Here is an 18,873-nt window from a genome sequence, read left to right as displayed (position 1 = left end):
CTTATAAAAAAAGTTGCATATAAGAAATTATGATTAAGTTTTAAGTTTATATAATTTTAATTAATTTTTATACACCTGAAGATGGTTCATTTAAGAACCGAAACATGTCGTAAGAAAAAGATGTTCTAAATGTAAATCGAATGTTTCGATAGGAACATCACATGATATTTTAATTATCTTAATTTTAAATTTTAAATTTTAAATTGTGATTAGACGGACAAGAATAATTAATTAAATATATATTTTTCACAATATGACGCAACTATATCATCTTATGAAAAACTTCCACGTCAAAAGTTGTTGTTTGAACTAGAATGTGTAGGAGCTACATTTGAAGCACGTCCTTCAACAGATACAAATCCTTACGGAGTATTTTATTTATTTAGTGTTCTGTCTGCCGACAGGTCCATATGAACAGGATCCATCCATCCTTTTCTCGGACTGGGACCTGTTCATATACGTTCTTGGCAGATGATCCAGAAGTGGTTTGCCATTGCCTTCTTCTGCTGTGTGTGAATGGAGTAATTGTTGGGATGCCACGGAGGAAAACTCCGTGTTGCCTAGACCACGGCCTTGCCCAACACAAGTTATAAATTCGGGCACCGCCGGGAATCGAACCCGAGACCCCCAGGATTACAAGGCCAGCGTTCTAACCGCTAGACCACCGTGGCCTTACGGAGTATAAGAGTTTATAAAGCCATCAACTTTACAGTTCGCTACAGCTGCCTGTTTTTCAAATTCAAGATACGTACATTGTCTATTGTGTTCCACACTTCAATATTCTAACAGCAAATCTTCTAGGTAACCATTATAAATCAGAAGTTTCCTTCTTATGTAATATCTTAAATTGCCAACTCACTTCGTCATTCTTAGATCGAAGTATTTTCTTGAGTACTCTGTCACAAGGCACTTGTAAATTATATTCTTCACATGCAAGACACAAGGCTTCTTATCCGTATGAAACATACGTCAGAATTACTTTTATATATCCAAATCTTCGATCACGCTAAAACTGGTCCAGAGAATTTAATTATGATTCATAAAGGCCCGGTATTCGAGTACCTGCAGTTAAATTTGAACTTAAAGAACACTACGACAATTTTCTCAGAAACGACTTAGTAAATAATATTCGGAGTGTTAACAGCATATGGCATCTTTATTTTTTATAAAATTAGCTTGATTTTTTCTCGATATGGTAAATATTTGAGGATATGAAAGGAAATACAGTTTAACTCTATCCCATAGCACGATTAACCCTTCAAAATCAAGGCTCGTCTAAATAATGTTTAATAAACCAGTCCGTACCTCAAAGAAAACAACTCTTCACCATGACAAAGATAAACTGGTTAATGCTATTTGAAGAAATAATCGCTGATTACAGTGAGAATCATACGAAAAAACACAAATATAAAAAGGTCACTGTTATTTATTGTTAACGTAGATAGTACGAATAGTTAGCACGCGGATTTAAAGGGTTAAAGTTCAATTGTACATTTCCAATATCAGTGAAAGTTCTAAAAATAAATATACCTCTCAGCTGATGAAACAAACAGAGCACAAAGGTCGTATTTTGAGTAATGTTTGTATACTTTGCTCGAATTTACATTTCTAGTCTAATGAATACTCTTGACGAAGCGTCTACATCCACCCTCTACGACCTGTAACATGCAGAATGAACCATCCGCTTGGCTGACACCTGTTCTCTCTCCCCCCCTCCACGTTTTATCTGGGGCCACCTCAGGCGTCTCTGTGATCTGACACCTTACACAGGTATATTATGATGCATCAATTCTCCAGATTTCGAGAGACAGAGGCGTGATCTTTCATGAGCCTGGGGTGAGATTAATATTGTATTTATTACTCAACGTGCATTCTAACTTCATATTACGTATGATTGCGAACTTTGAAGGGCGTATGAGAAGACGAAGTTAATTTCTGTCTTAATGTATCATGCATGCGAGTCCTTAATAACTTTTGAAGAAATAAAACTACTTCATGTATCATAGTATGAACGAGATGCTAGTTAAATCCAAGTGTTTTATACATTTTGCCTACTATCGTCTATAAAACAAACATGGCGGCCATACGCAGTTGTGATGTGGGAGAGTCACTTAAAATAATATGTGGTTATTAATAATATGGCAATTACCCAAAAGCTTTCAGTATGATTTCGATAATTAATGATCCAATTGAAGGCAAGGTATATGAAATCACGTTTGTGGAAAGATCACAGACACACCAAGTTATATATATATAAAATATTTTATATTTACAAATTTAAAACAAAGGGAATTTGTAATATTTTCGAAATTATGCAAAATTGTGAAGTTATCAATTTATAGTTCTCGCTAGCATCCTAATTCGAAGGAGAGTATGCGATATAAATTCTTCTTAGAGCTTATTTCTATTAAAACTATGGCGGTGCTAGATACTGGGATGTCTCAGGAAATGCGTGTATGAAGTAACTTGTTTTTATTTGCCAGCATTTGGAAAAAGATATAAGTCCCTCCTTTTTACTTTTATTCCGTGGATTGATAGGCGGGGGTGTCATAATTTCTTCGCAGAACTTGTTACTTCCTACATCATAAAAATGTATCCACGCTTCGTCACAAAACTCGTAAAAAGTACAGAAAAACGATGGCATTTCCTTTATTTCCAGTCTACTGTTGAATTGGGTCGTTTTACTCTTACGATGGACAAAGTTTTTTTAACTGAATGTCATTGTCGTCGAAGATAATATGTGTTTTCTTTGAGGTAGTAACCGAATATATTATTATTTGGTTCGAGAAACTGCTACATGGAAAATGAAAGAGATGGAAGCATAAACTTACAGACGAATCTTAAAGAAATGGTTTGTGAGGGCAGTCGATAGATGGCACTGACTCACAATTGTGTCTAATAACGACAGAATACGATATTAACGTTGTTCGAATTTGAGGTTATAATAACAGTGTTTTTACAGACGTAATCACATAACGAAAATCATACATTCTAGTTTTAATTAAACCTCTAGACTTTCAGTAAGACTGACTTCTCCAGCAGACGCTCTCTTGCACTGACATCGAATACACACGACTTACTCGGTACTGAATTGCGCATGCGCGTAGACTACGGCGCACTGAGACAGCTTCGGTCTAAACCAGAACTAATCCTCAGGATTAACTCACGATTTATTGGTGTCTCTGCGTAATTCATGCGGAGCTCGATAGTTCCCTCCTAATCGCAAATAAATTGGGAAATATAGTGCTGTACCTGACAAGTGTTCACACTTCACAACACAACAGTCGACTGTCGACAAATTGGTATCTCGATTTTGTAGTCAACTGAAAACCAGTGTACTACTAGTTTTAAAATTAATTATCTTAAATCCAATTTTTTTTCAAGTTTGATTCTCTGTAATTACTCAGAATGTAACATTTATTACGAAAACGAAGTAATATAAACAATAGAATACATCGATATCTAAAGACTTGCGACAGGATAATTAGAATATTAAGGTTATAAATTAATATTTTAAGAATCAGTGGCTGTTCCTACACTTTCACAAGGAAGGAAAACGAAGGGTTTAGAATGACGAAAGTACCAGATTAAAATTCACGGTTCAAGTGATGAAACGGATTAGTCAAAATTTTAAACATTATAAGGGATTAACTAAATTTATAGATTATTAAGTACATTGACGTAGAGAGTTGTAAAGAAACTGAATCAACCCATTTCAACAAGACGAACAATTACAGACTCCTAGAAAAACTTGAACTTCTTTACAAACCAAAGGGATACAGAGATCCAGATCAAGATGATGGCTATGTTTTTAGAACAGCTTGAGCCTAATCCATGATAGAAGAAGAATTAGTAAAAAATTTCATATATATATCTTATAAAACATTTTTAGGCGAATCGATCGAAAAGAATATTTAAACGACCTTCTCTAGTTACAGACTTCGATTTAGGGTAAACTCTGGGTATAAAATTATTGCATTTGGCTGTCCGTATGTTCAAATCCTGTTTCTGTCCCTCCACAGCTGTACTTCAGAATCTGCAATTTTTTAATATGTGCGTAGATATTTAGGAGCTAGGAAGATTAATCTCATCAGTAGTTGATGTGACGTAATTAAAGGAACGCTTCTGAGATATTAGTCAACACTGAATTAAGAAATACGATGATAACGTTGAAGCAGTTCGTAAAATACTCTTAGTAAAGACCAAGATGATGTATGATGATACATGACGGAGGCACCGATACTTGTATTGAAAAAAAAAATGTACACAAAATTCCGGTCCGGAAACCTCGAGGGAAGGACCCAGACTCAGCATACGTAACAGCAAATTACTAAGTAGATTATGAGGCAATGAGTAGGCACGAACTGTCTCAGGACACGAATTTTATGTACACGATAATGAATCCTCGGGCCCCTTAGAAATTTCTTAATCACCTTTAAGCTCCCAAGGAAGAGCCTAGACCATAAAATTAGTTAATAAAAGTACTCAGTTGTCATATATGAATTAGGGTTAAAAAGGCAACTAACTCACTCCTTCATTGCCTTTACATTTCTCCCTGACTCTAGCTCTGACAGTCTCCAGAAAGCATTAATGGAGCGAACTACACGATAATTAGGCTAGGCATCAGTCATTGCTCGGAATTGAATCATTTAAATGCATTGCTCGTGCAGCCGCGAGAAATAGAAGGGGACCGCGAAGCGAGATTGAGGAATTCTGTCTTCATGGCTCGTGATGGAGACAGTTGCCATGACAATCACCACAAAGCCACAGCAACCCGTGGTTTACATGGATAATTTCTTATCCTGGTTTTCAACACCACTGGCGAAATAATAGCCTCGTCTTCCTTTCGTTTCAAAATTACAGTATGTTTATATATTAGCAACGTTAAGTAGACCTTACCACTATATGTAAATAAAAGCGTGTTATTTTTTTAATAAACAGAGTACGAAAAAATTTTAAGAGCACGAAACAATTTTCATAGAATTACGTATATATCGGAGGTAAAAAAGGGTAATTTATATATCAAAATATGTGTATTAGTGGAGCCCTTGCTTATAAATACGTGCTTCAATGTTTATTTCAGTCAGAAGATGCCATTTTTATTTGTAAACACTCAAACGAATGGACCAGTTAGAAGATTTAGACGTGGATGTGAGGGTAGTCCAATCTGTCTGATAAAATAAAGGGGATTAAACTGGCTCAGAATAGAAACGGGATGGATTTTGTTAACACAGTGATGAACCTTCTGGTATTATATGACATGCTAATTTTCTGACCATTTGTAAAAACTAACGACCACTGAAGGAACGCAGTGCAGAACAGAGTTAGGCCACCGGCACTGCATTCGAAATATGTTGCAAACGGTCGGCTTTAAGATCAGTTCATTTTGAGTAACACTGAGTATAAAGACACTGTGGAAGAGAATCGATTTATGCTAATCGCGAGACTTGTAATTTCTGAAGAACACACGGGAACAAGATCGTGGCCAACTGGACGCACTGAGTCAGGAAACAAAGTTACTGGAGGGACTGTCTTCGGGGCTTTTGCCTATCCCCTTTTCACACTGAATAAACAGTTACAGTCTATTAATCCACCAGACCATCAACCAGCCAGGCAACCATCAGTCGACCAGACAGTGAGGTGCTAGACGCCCGGTAATGAGGAACATTAAATAAGGTTAATCGTCTAAATATTTCTATTCTAAATCGAAAGTTGCTCTGTTGTATTTGTAATTTCTTACTTGTATTCTGGAGGCCCTGGTTATATTACGGGCCTTGAGACCATCTTTAGTTTATTCCTGTACCTCGAAACACATGTTGACAGAGAAGCTGATAATACAAATCAACTTATATAATTCGACATTATTAAATTTGAATTTAATAACACGTAGTTATTTTTGTTCAATTTTTATCAGTCTAATCACAATAAGATATTATTAAATATTAAAATATTATTACAATTAACATTTAAATATTTAAAATATATTAAAATGATGCTCTCTATCTAAATGTTCGATTTACATTAGAGCATCATCTTTTACAGTACATATTTCAGTCCATTTCGATATAGAGCATCATTTTAATATATTTTAAATATTTAAATGTTAATTGTAATAATATTTTAATATTTTAATAATAATATTTTATTGTGATTAGACTGATAAAAATTGAACAAAAATATATATTCAACACAATATGACGCAACATTATCATCTCAACACGTAGTTACGTAAATCTGTAAAAGCGAATTATTGTCGAAGCCGACAGGTCTCCGCTTTAAATCTTCAGGGTCCGAGACCAAAGTTGTGCGCACGTGTGTGATTGATAACACCTGAGTGCAAAGAACGCTTCAAAGGAAAACCGGAAATGGTTACTTATTTCTGGACATGGATTTTCACTCGCCGAAGAGTGACTGCAAATCTACCACTTCTTCTGGTGTTATTAAGCAAGACTGCGACGAAGATGGAATATTATTTACTGACACCGAAACCTCTACTATTCTAAGCCATTTCTGACAGACCCCACCACAATTAAGAAAACGACACGGGTGGTAATTAGCAACCCCCCTTCGTAGTCTCGAGGTCTCGGGTTTAAACATCGGCTATTCTGATATTTTTCATGTGAAAGTTTTGGCTAAAATTATGAACTGTATCCGTTGTATGTTGTTTTCTCATAACATGAATTTTCGGGGGCTGGATCTGTTTTCGTCGTCAGGTAAAATTTAAAGGGGGGGTCAAGGGGTTCCTACTCTGCGGGGCCCCTTTGAACTATTACAATAATATACTAACGTCAATATCCTTTGGAATGATTTTTCGTGTAATTTTCCTCAGTTCTTGCAGGTAAAAACCGGGATTGTAAAATCTGGTGTGGTTATATTTTTGAAAAACTTCTGAAAAATGTAAAATGACAACAACTTGACCGCGTAGGAGACAGGCGTTACTGATGTCGACTGGAGCTAAGCTTGTTAAACTTTGTACAGGGGATAAATCATAAATCTGCCCATTAATTATGTATGAAATATTTTTAAATGTTAACAAATACAAATTTAGCAACGGTGCAAAACACTGAAATAGTATCCTGCGTTTTTAACGCACTCGGAGTCTGTACTAATTTAATACAAAAATCACATAAATGAATATAAAATGTACGGTAGGTTAAAAACGAGATTTTCCTTTCGTTTCACTTAAAAATATCATTTTTTAAAGCACGATTTGTTGAACTCGGTTATATTTATGCGGGGAAAATAATGTCTCCCACCTTTAAAACTTCCTATAAAACCAGTTTCTTCCACGAATTGTATAATTATTAATGTACACGTAAACGGAATTTTGGTCAAAGAATTTCAACAAACCGTGTTCCCTATTTCATATAACGCAGTTTTCTCGAGACGCACTCCTGTCCGATCCCTGCAGTGCAATATTAATAGGACGGAATTGTTGCTAATGGTGGTATAGCGGTTAGAACGCTGGCCTTGTAATCCTGGGGTCTCGGGTTCGATTCCCGGCGGTGCCCGAATTTATAACTTGTGTTGGGCAAGGCCGTGGTCTAGGCAACACGGAGTTTTCCTCCGGGGGCTTCCCCGGTTTCTCCGTGGCATCCCATTCACACACAGAAGAAGGCAATGGCAAACCACTTCTGGATCATCTGCCAAGAACGTATATGAACAGGTCCCAGTGCGAGAAAAGGATGGAAGGATCCTGTTCATATGGACCTGTCGTCACACAGAACACTAAATAAATAATAAGACGAGGTGGTCTAGAGGTTAGAACGCTGGCCTTGTAATCCTGGGGTCTCGGGTTCGATTCCCGGCGGTGCCCGAATTTATAATTTGTGTTGGGCAAGGCCGTGGTCTAGGCAACACGGAGTTTTCCTGCGTGGCATCCCAACAATTACTCCATTCACACACAGAAAAAGGCAATGGCAAACCACTTCTGGATCATCTGCCAAGAACGTATATGAACAGGTCCCAGTCCGAGAAAAGGATGGAAGGATCCTGTTCATATGGACCTGTCGTCACACAGAACACTAAATAAATAATAAGACGAGGTGGTCTAGAGGTTAGAACGCTGGCCTTGTAATCCTGGGGTCTCGGGTTCGATTCCCGGCGGTGCCCGAATTTATAATTTGTGTTGGGCAAGGCCGTGGTCTAGGCAACACGGAGTTTTCCTGCGTGGCATCCCAACAATTACTCCATTCACACACAGAAAAAGGCAATGGCAAACCACTTCTGGATCATCTGCCAAGAACGTATATGAACAGGTCCCAGTCCGAGAAAAGGATGGAAGGATCCTGTTCATATGGACCTGTCGTCACACAGAACACTAAATAAATAATAAGACGAGGTGGTCTAGAGGTTAGAACGCTGGCCTTGTAATCCTGGGGTCTCGGGTTCGATTCCCGGCGGTGCCCGAATTTATAATTTGTGTTGGGCAAGGCCGTGGTCTAGGCAACACGGAGTTTTCCTGCGTGGCATCCCAACAATTACTCCATTCACACACAGAAAAAGGCAATGGCAAACCACTTCTGGATCATCTGCCAAGAACGTATATGAACAGGTCCCAGTCCGAGAAAAGGATGGAAGGATCCTGTTCATATGGACCTGTCCTCAGACAGAACACTAATAATAAAATAAAAAATAATAACAATTTAGAACATAACTATTGATAAATATGGCTGTATTCTAGGTTGCCTCGCCTTGTAATACGTCATAAATTTACCGACGTTTCAGAGGTTCTTGCTGCCATCATACTCGCCTCCATGAGAATCTAAAATGACACAGTTCATGTCAGCTTTACTTTATAAATTGCATCACATGAAGGAAAGTAGGAATCAAATGTTCTTCCCCGAACGCCTTGTTTATAGATTGTTACCAGGAACGCCACGTCCGTTAGCGACACTCTAGTATCCTAGCAACCACACCACGAGACCCACAAGATTACATATTCGCTCGCTGTTCGCCATTTGTCTGGCGGCGCGCGATATCTGCAGTGCGAGAGTCATTCACGAATCCCCTTACCAAAAACTTTCGTTGTAATGGCGGAAATTTTAATGGGGGAGAGCGTTCTTCTAATTAGGCTAATAAGTACAGCAGGACCTAATGCCTTTTCCTTTTTCAGATAAAAATGTAGATGAGCAATGTAACAGAGGCGGAGAAGGCAAGATTTGACTAAGTGCTTCTCCTCCTGTTTTAATGTCTGTAGGATCACGTTACCACAACTCGATCACCGTACACGAACTGCCAAATCTTTACACCACATTCAAATTACATTCGGCACTTCGTTCATCTATGCGTCTTCGTAGAACGTCGCACGTTACTTTGAATTCTGAGTGTAACCAAAATAATGAAAAAACATGTATTCACAGTCAATGATTTGGTACTATTAATGACTAACTATCGACAACTAAGTGACTAACTGACCGACCAATCATCTAACCAACTGAAGACGACTGTCTTCTGGGTTATTGCGCCGTGTAGTCTGGTCGATGTTAACCAACGTTTCAGAGGTCATACTGCCTCCATCATCGCCCTGATGATGGAGGCAGCAAGCACCTCTGAAGCGCATGTAAACGTCTAGAATATTACATAAAGACAGACATCTTCATAATCGCCACCAAGAGAATCTCAAATCAACCAAATACGTGGAATGGAGCTGGATTATTTAGCTGTCTGAGAATTTAAGTTTCACTTTGTGTCATTGTCCAAAAGACAGTAATTTAGTTGGTTAATAATTTATTTAATTAATTAATCTTGTCCGTCTGATCACAATTTAAAATTTAAAATTAAGATAATTAAAATACCATGCGATGCTCCTTATCGAAACATTCGATTTACATTTAGAACATCTCCTTCTCACTACATGTTTCGGTTCTTAGATGAACCATCTTCAGGTGTATAAAATTTATGTATTTTAATTATCTTAATTTTAAATTTTAAATTGTGATCAGACGGACAAGATTAATTAATTAAATATATATTTTCACAATATGACGCAACTCTATCATCTTGGTTAATAATTTAAAAAAATGAACGCGAAATTGCATTATGGTTAGACATGCAGGAATTAATAAGTATTTCATTTCTCTACGTCACATACAATTTAAATTTCGTTAAATGCAATAATATCCCAAGAACTACGTCATACAGACGCCCCTCCGACTTAGGCAACAATTCCGTTCTTGAAGTTCGAATTTTGCGTAAGTCGAAATCGTTACTGTAATATACATAAGTACGTATGTATGCGTGTTTGAGTATGTTTGAGAAGTATAAAAAAAACCCTAAAACGTAAAGAAATTTAAGGGACGGGGAAAAAAAATCATCAGAAAACCAACCTTAACAACATTTAATTTATATTTTAATCCTAGTGCTCGTCTGGTTCACTGAAGGCGACATTTTGGTAATGTACAACAAAGATCTTAATTTGTAGGCGGGGAAGGAGAGGAATCAGACATTACGTCATCGGCATTTTGTCGGATGGCAAGTGGGGAGGAGAGGCTGTGGAGATGTGGAATTTGCATAACCCAGGGAGCGTCTGTATTCAGATTTATAAAACAGACTGAAACAATGAGATTTTTATTAACTGCTCTGATAGAAACTGAAGGTTCATTAAGATGTTCAAAAGAGCTCTTGGTCCAACTGAATGCATTCCGCAAGATTACACCCTAGTTTTCTATTAATTCCTGTCCTTTAGGTACAGATAGCGTTTTACAGAAACATAGCCTACTGTCTCCATCTTCAGGGCTCAGATAAAGATTATATCTATCTACAAGTCTGCACGAAACCATCACAAAAGACCAACATTTCGAATTCCTATTATTTCTAAACCACACCATCGAAGCTTAGATCTCCCAAGAAGTTTCTTTCCTCAAGATTATCATACAGAATTCTTGTGCGCACACATTTTATTCATGTGTGCTACATGTTGCCTAATTCTTCCCCCTAATTTAATAACTTTAATAACGATATTAGGTTAAAAATAATTTATAAAATTTCTCACGTATTTCTCATCGTAAACCTAATATTTCTTCTTCCTTAAGTAAACGTATTCTGCTCAACAATTTTTATCAGTGTAGCGAAAGACTAAATTCAATTTAATTAATTTATTAAATGTCTCAGTAACAGTAAGAAAACTAATTATAGGTAAACATTGCGAAGGATAAGAAAGACAACAAATCACTTGCTACATTATCAGATAATGGAAGTAAGAGCCAATTACATTAACGAAAATACGCACTACGAGGGCAGCCAAGTCCAGGAACCACGGACTCAAGAACCGGAATACTACGCCATGAAGTAGAGTCCTTTTTAAAATATAACAGTCGCTCAGATGGTCACGAAATTCCCCTATATTTATTTAACCCGAAGGCCCATTACCGCGTTCACAAAATCCTACCTGAGCCAGATGAATGCATTTTACACCATATCCCTCCATTTATTTAGAATCCATTTCAACAAAGTTAAATGATAACATTAATATCGGTTATGTTACTATATGACAGTACCAGGAACTTGCATACACAAATGTTTCAGTCAGAACTTGAGTAACTCACATCCGGTCTTAATATTAACGCGGAAATGGCAGTTGATCTACTATCATTAACAGTTACTGTGTTCACTTAACCCTTTGAAGCCGAAGATCGTCTGAATATTATTTATGAATTCAGTCCGTACCGCGAAGAAAACACTACACCTCACCATTACGAAAATCAGCTGGTTAACCCTTTGAAGCCGAAGCTCGTCTTCATAATATTTACGAATCCAGACCGTACCGCGAAGAAAACACTTCACTTAACCATTAGAAGTCGAATCAGGCGGTACCACATAAGATTTAACAAAAGAACATCCCGGTCAAAGCCTTAAATACTTTGGGCATCGCAAAGGAGCGCGGGTCACGCGGACCCCATTTTGCGAATCATTGTATTAGTCGATCAAAATAATATTTCATGTGAAGGAATTAAACTTTACGACTGTCTACGCTAAGGAACCCCTGCCTTTGGAGCCGAGACTGCGGGGGGTGGGGGGGGGGGAGGGGGGGGTTAATAGAAGAGAAAAACAACAACAACAAGGGGCAGTGAGCTCTGAATTATTCTCCGCAGACATCAATGTTTACGAGAGTTTCACACTAAGTTAAGGAGACTGAGAATCCCAGGGTTGTACATTATAAAGATCTGTCTGCCTGCAACGTTCTCCAGTCTCTGTCTGCAAAAAGATATTGCCATAGTTTTAACAATTACAAAAGACACGAAACGTTAGTAACCTTTAAGGTGCGCGAGGCATTATGATTTATAACTGGTACATAAAGGCACTAACATTAATAATTACAAACGATAATTAAATACATTTAATTACTTATAATTTTTTTTATTTTGTGTTATCAGTCGCCATCTTATAATCATTATTGTCCAGTCTAACATTTTCTTTATTTTACTCAGGCGAATTCTACACACGCTGTTCCGCTGTGTTTGCCATCTTGTTCAGCATTGTTTCGTGATTCTATCACTAGGGGCAGCATAATCTATCACAACGACTCTAAAAAAAGTACTAACATTTAAGATGTACCTTTATTTTATTAAATAAATATAATTAAAAGATCTTTTTTTTGGATAAATTCTATAACTTCTACACTCTAATGTTTTGTAAGATCTACTTACGTACAGGGACGCCGCATTTTAAATATCCCTGGTCCCCCCTCACTGATACAAGGGGTAATTAAATCACGACTACAGATAAAACTACTGAAGTCTCTGGTGAGAAGCTGACAGTCGCTTAGCTAGACAAGAAATTCTATGTATATTATTAACATCGTAAGAACTTATAACACTGAACAGATTGGTGTCACCAATGACCCGAAATACTTAGCAAAGACGTTCAAAACACATTTAAAAAATGGCGAATGCTTGACTTCGAGAAGGTTATGGATATTTTCGGTAATTGATGTAAATCTGCTTTGTTAACCTACTTTTAACAAGACTGGAAAAATATATAAAGTTACCTACTGTACCCTAGAATACTCCGATCTACCCTAAAGAAACTGAGCCTAGCCTAGTCTAACTTAGTCTAGGTTAGGCTAGGCTATGCCTAGCTCAGCTTATTTTATCTTAGATTAGATTAGTCTAGCTTATACTGAGTCTAACGTGATTTGTCGCAGACTAACCTAACCCTAGTCAAACCAAATATTGCCTAGCTGTATCTACCCTAGCCAATTCTGACTTATAACCACGCACAGTTGTTTAGCCTTAGTATAAGAGGCGCTAATGTCACAAGATCCTTTACAAACTCCACTGTATTATTATTTATTCACCAAAATCTGCATTCTGTTTGAAAGGATACAGACAGACTGAATCGAAACGTTTACATGGATTTTATATTTTGGTCACCCCTAGCGTGTAAGTGTTGAAAGGCTAGTTGAGGGGAAAGGGGAAATTAAGAAAACTTGTTAAGCTGGTTGGAAAAAAAGAAGAAGCAGAAGAAACCACAAGGAAAACAGGGAGAGAGAATGAAGACTGTAAAAACCAAAACGGACAGCTGAAAACAGAGAATGAAAACACAGACGCAGAATTCTCTGAGAAAAGAAAGTAGGAAGGAAAGTAAAATCTATCTCACTGGGGAGAACTCACAAAGTATCAAAACTTTATTTTGACGTCGAAGGTTTAAAACGTGTCATGTATACATTTACAAACGCACATTCGAGAATAAAATGGAAATGTTAGAGGAAGCACAAATTTCACGGGCTAAAAAGTTGGGGGGTTTGAACACTTTTTCAATGATTTCAATTATGGGCACCAACAAGCCAATAAAAGAGACACCGCAATGGAGGTGGGGACTGAACACAAGTGATCTGATTGCATGCACTTCATTAAACCAATTGTCGCACTGTTTGGAACGCCGGATACAAATGGAAACACCATTTCATAATGAACACCTAAAAAGTAACTTTTAGGTACTAATTATGATTACTATTGTCGTTATGCTGACATTTATAATGAAGATTTCTGTCTTCTGGGTTGTTGCGCTGTGTAGTCTGGTCGATGTTTACCAACGTTTCGGAGGTCATACTGCCTCCATCATCAGGGCGATGAGTATGAAGATTTCTGTCTTCTGGGTTGTTGCGCCGTGAAGTCTGGACTAATTAATCGCCCTGATGTCGGAGGCAGCAAGACCTCTGAAACGTTGGTAAACATCGACAAGACTACACGGCGCAACAACCCAGAAGACAGAAATCTTCATACTCATCGCCCTGATGACGGAGGCAGCATGACCTCTGAAACGTTGGTTAACATCGACCAGACTACACGGCGCAACAACCCAGAAGACAGAAATCTTCATACTCATCGCCCTGATGACGGAGGCAGCATGACCTCTGAAACGTTGGTTAACATCGACCAGACTACACGGCGCAACAACCCAGAAGACAGAAATCTTCATACTCACAGCCGTGAATATCTCAAATCTTACGACATTTATAATCATTATTATCTTGATTATTAGTGTCATCCGTTGGAGTCGAACCCACAACGTTATGGATTTCAGACTAGTAGGATAACTACAAGACCATCATAATTACCACAAACCTTTGGAGAGCCAAGTCTCAAATTTTATACAACATTTGTTTCAATAGTTATAACACTGCTAAACCGAAGTTAAATTAAATAATAATAAACCGAACCAACATTTTAATTCACGTTTTCAGGGAATTTGGATGTGAGCCTCCACCTAATGACCTGTCCCAGGTCCACATAATTGAATCCCTACACGCAATTGTAAAACCAAGTATAGTCGACTAAACATCACCTACAGGCCTACCAAATATAACACCTGAAACACGGTTACGAATTGAAAGCTGCCTGTTGCATTCTAATTCTGAAACACGATAGGATTTTTAAGGGATTGTGAAGTGTCTCCAACAGCCTCTACTATCCAGTAACAAGGCTCGGGGGACCGAGACATGACAGTATGAGAATTCAATTAAGGATGCGAGAAATATTACCTTAGTCTGTCCATCTGTCTGGGGAATAAAAATAAACAGTCCCTACCCCGGGATCTCTGTTTCCTGGCTTAACAAAAACTTACCATAACATCAAATTCTTTTCAAGTTTCATATACGTAATCCTGGGGTCTCGGGTTCGATTCCCGGCGGTGCCCGAATTTATAACTTGTGTTGGGCAAGGCCGTGGTCTAGGCAACACGGAGTTTTCCTCCGTGGCATCCCAACAATTACTCCATTCACACACAGAAGAAGGCAATGGCAAACCACTTCTGGATCATCTGCCAAGAACGTATATGAACAGGTCCCAGTCCGAGAAAAGGATCGAAGGATCCTGTTCATATGGACCTGTCGTCAGACAGAACACTAAATAAAATAATAAATAAAATACGTAGATATCAAGTGAAAATATGTACCTAATCATTTTTAAGAGCGACTACAGAAATAACTCAGGTTCCAGAATTTCATTAGAACAAATATATACTAGACTTAAAATTTACAAAACTTGGGCAAGATATGTACTGGCATACAGAAGCAAATCTGGGCGATTTTCTAAATAAATTAACGAGAACTGCAGGTCAGATCATGAATATATTTTAAATAATTAAATCAATCAATAACTCAACCAGAAAGCCCAGAAGATGGTATTTCTGTCCTCTTATTCTCTTTATTACTTAAAGATGGAAGTAGAAACTTCCGAAACGTCGAAACTCTAAAATATTGAAATTTATACAACAGACAACATCCAAAAGAACAATTTTACATACGAATGAAATGTTATCTTCTTCTCATTCAGTCTAAATATTCTCCTTAGCTCCCTACATCCAAATTCATTAATCTGTTAACAAATGGATTCCAGCTGAATCAAAGACAGGGGGGGGATTAAGACAAAACTGAAGTCTTCGCAAAATCCCTGACGCACTGACAGTATCTCGAGCCAGAATGAGTCTGAGAGGAACTATTTATTTTTTGAATGTCTCCAGTTGGCATCGAAACACGAGGGCTGTTTAAACACCCCGAGTGCGCCGATGTTCTTGCGAAGGATTAAGTAAGATGGCTGCACCGGATTCTTCCTAATGGCTGGCAATGCAACTGCAACTTCCATCTTTAGTGCCCCAACGCTGCTACTAGCCGTCCTGCCAAACCCCGTTGCTAGGAGACAGGGGCGCGGTTCTTAACCCTTCGAAGACAGAGAGAGAGAGAAGGGGGAGACAGAACATCTTATAGCTAGAAGGTTCCCAGGCAATGCCCGCTCGTCCTTCTAGTAAGGTTAGGATAGGAGCGAAGCCGTTAGAATGATAAGTAGTGATCGCTTGAAATTATTTATTTTATTATTATTTAGTGTTCTGTCTGACGACAGGTCCATATGAACAGGATCCTTCCATCCTTTTCTCGGACTGGGACCTGTTCATATACGTTCTTGGCAGATGATCCAGAACTGGTTTGCCATTGCCTTCTTCTGTGTGTGAATGGAGTAATTGTTGGGATGCCACGGAGGAAAACTCCGTGTTGCCTAGACCACGGCCTTGCCCAACACAAGTTATAAATTCGGGCACCGTCGGGAATCGAACCCGAGACCCCAGGATTACAAGGCCAGCGTTCTAACCGCTAGACCACCTCATCTTATTATTTATTTAGTGTTCTGTCTGACGACAGGTCCATATGAACAGGATCCTTCCATCCTTTTCTCGGACTGGGACCTGTTCATATACGTTCTTGGCAGATGATCCAGAAGTGGTTTGCCATTGCCTTCTTCTGTGTGTGAATGGAAAACTCCGTGTTGCACTCATCACCCTAACGATGAAGACAACGAGTATTTCCGAAACGTCGGTAAACTTCTGCAACAACGCAGAAGACAGCCATCTTATATTTACCATTCATTATCATCTTTTCATATCCAGCAACGTTAGGTAACCTATGCAGTTGAGACAACGTCGTAAAATAACTTAAACCTATGCAGAATCTGAATATACAAATATCCTCCACAAACTTAACCGCAGAAGTACTTCGCTATTACTTTCAGTTTCCAGACACCCACGAGATATATTCAAATTCATAAAGATATATTTCTATTGAGTGTTTTACAAATAATTCCCTTCATGAAATAAAAAGTAAGACTCGTCTTTGCTCACATGGCTTTGTTATGCGTATCGCAGGGATGAAGAAGGGAGAGCATGCCTCGATGTATTTCTTATAAGAAATCGATAAGTCAAACACTAACAACTAATGTCCTAGTGAAAAGTTCTGCGCACACAGGTTCAGTGTTCCAGCTACAAGACAGCTCATATAAATACAAATTTCAACAACACAAGTAGAAAATATATATAAATATTTTACATCCTAAAACTTTTGCCTTGTTTAAAGATGCTTACAATTATTTTGAGTCAGTCTCCTACATCCTAGTCACGTGATCAAGCACGTGGTGAGTTTGAAGGAGATGAAGAAGGCATACAGAATTTTGGTACGGAAACCTCTTCGAAAATGTCAACTGTTCTATTTGGAAGAACCTTGGAGGGTAATTTCTCAGAGAATAAGAGAGAGAGAGAGGTTATGAGGATGGTAGGTGGACGAAACTGATGTATAATCGTGTCTAATTACGAATTTTGGTATCAGTGGCGTTGGTATAAAGCCAGAGTTAAAATAAGTTCACAGCAGTCAGAAGGTTGAACAAAAACACAAACACGTTTTTTAAAACAGTGGTTCATAAACTGTAGACCGCAAAACTGTGAACTTTCTTGAATGTTATATAGCAGTTCCAGGTTAAAATAAATTTTATTCACATTAAATACCCGATGGAGAATACAGAGACAACTTGGGGGGACCTTGTTCGTTGATGAGAATATAATATTAAGACGGAGATTAAAGAAACAGGAGAAGAGATCTTAGGATATAGACAAATAATAAGCTCTTGTTAACACGTCAATAAACCTTTTACATCCAAAAATGGCGAGAAATCTCCTTCTTCGTTCTCAGGAGGGACTGTGTTCCACGTAGTTGGTTATATAGTTAATTACAAAACTGAAAGATGTTTCTTCTCTCAAGTAGCGGGGAAAATACAGAACTTGAAGGTGCGGTCCATCCACCACGACTTAAGAGTTGTTACGTTAAAAATTCTGTTACAGAAGCTTATTATTATGAAAATTCTGAGAATGCAGTTCCTTAAAAAATATATTGAGCGAAGCAACATACAAAACCCTCACTAATGCAGCCTAATGTGAATACTATATCAAAGAAAACAGGTTTAAATATTTTAGGGTTACTTATTATATTAATGCTGAGTAAGATCACAGATTAAGCCATGTTTTTTTGGTAATTAGATGCTTTTATATATTTCGGTGAAAACAATTTTGAAAAAAAAACATTTTTCTAAATAAGAAACACCAATCATTAACTGAACCCAATTCTGTCATAAATGGACGTTTTAGGAATTCCAAAAGCCGGTATGGGAATTTTAATCTTAGTGTGATGCCAGCACTGATAGACCAGTGTCTCTCGAGATCTCATTTTGTTAAAAGAAAGTGTGGCTAAGCACGGAAAATCGTAGTTAGATGATGGCCACTTATTTAAAAGGCAAAAAAAACAGATAGAACAGAACGCAAAACTTGAACCACACCAGTTGCTTAAGAAGTTTCTGAGTTAACAAAAATGTCGTGATTTTAGTTTAAAAACTCAGGAACAAAAAACAGTAAAATATGATTATTAATTTTAAACTGGTAAAATATTTTAATTATTACTTACAAAACGATGATCATTCTTGCTTCTTATTCCAAGAGTTCCGAGTTCACATCCCAGCTCGAAGACCACCATTACCTCCGGGTAAATTCTGTACAAAAAAAGCGAGAGCCACCATCTTTACATATCCGTCCAAAATTCATGATTAATATCATCAGATT

General features: G+C 37.8%; 1 protein-coding gene across 1 annotated transcript in view; it reads right to left on the bottom strand.

The window, feature by feature from the left end:
- The window catches only part of LOC110834670 (uncharacterized), a 212,747-nt gene that overhangs the window by 46,364 nt on the left and 147,510 nt on the right, over positions 1 to 18,873 (bottom strand). The window contains exon 2 of the mRNA XM_022074076.2: positions 18,719 to 18,803. Within this exon, the coding sequence (XP_021929768.2) occupies positions 18,719 to 18,732 (14 nt within the window). The 5' untranslated portion in view covers positions 18,733 to 18,803. The remainder of the gene's footprint in view (positions 1 to 18,718; positions 18,804 to 18,873) is intronic.

This window comes from Zootermopsis nevadensis, unplaced genomic scaffold (genome assembly GCF_977971745.1).
Source record: "Zootermopsis nevadensis isolate Lab colony 2312 unplaced genomic scaffold, Znev_1.0 Znev_ptg000007l, whole genome shotgun sequence".
NCBI lineage: Eukaryota > Metazoa > Arthropoda > Insecta > Blattodea > Termopsidae > Zootermopsis > Zootermopsis nevadensis.
This window is presented reverse-complemented; position numbering and strand designations above follow the sequence as displayed.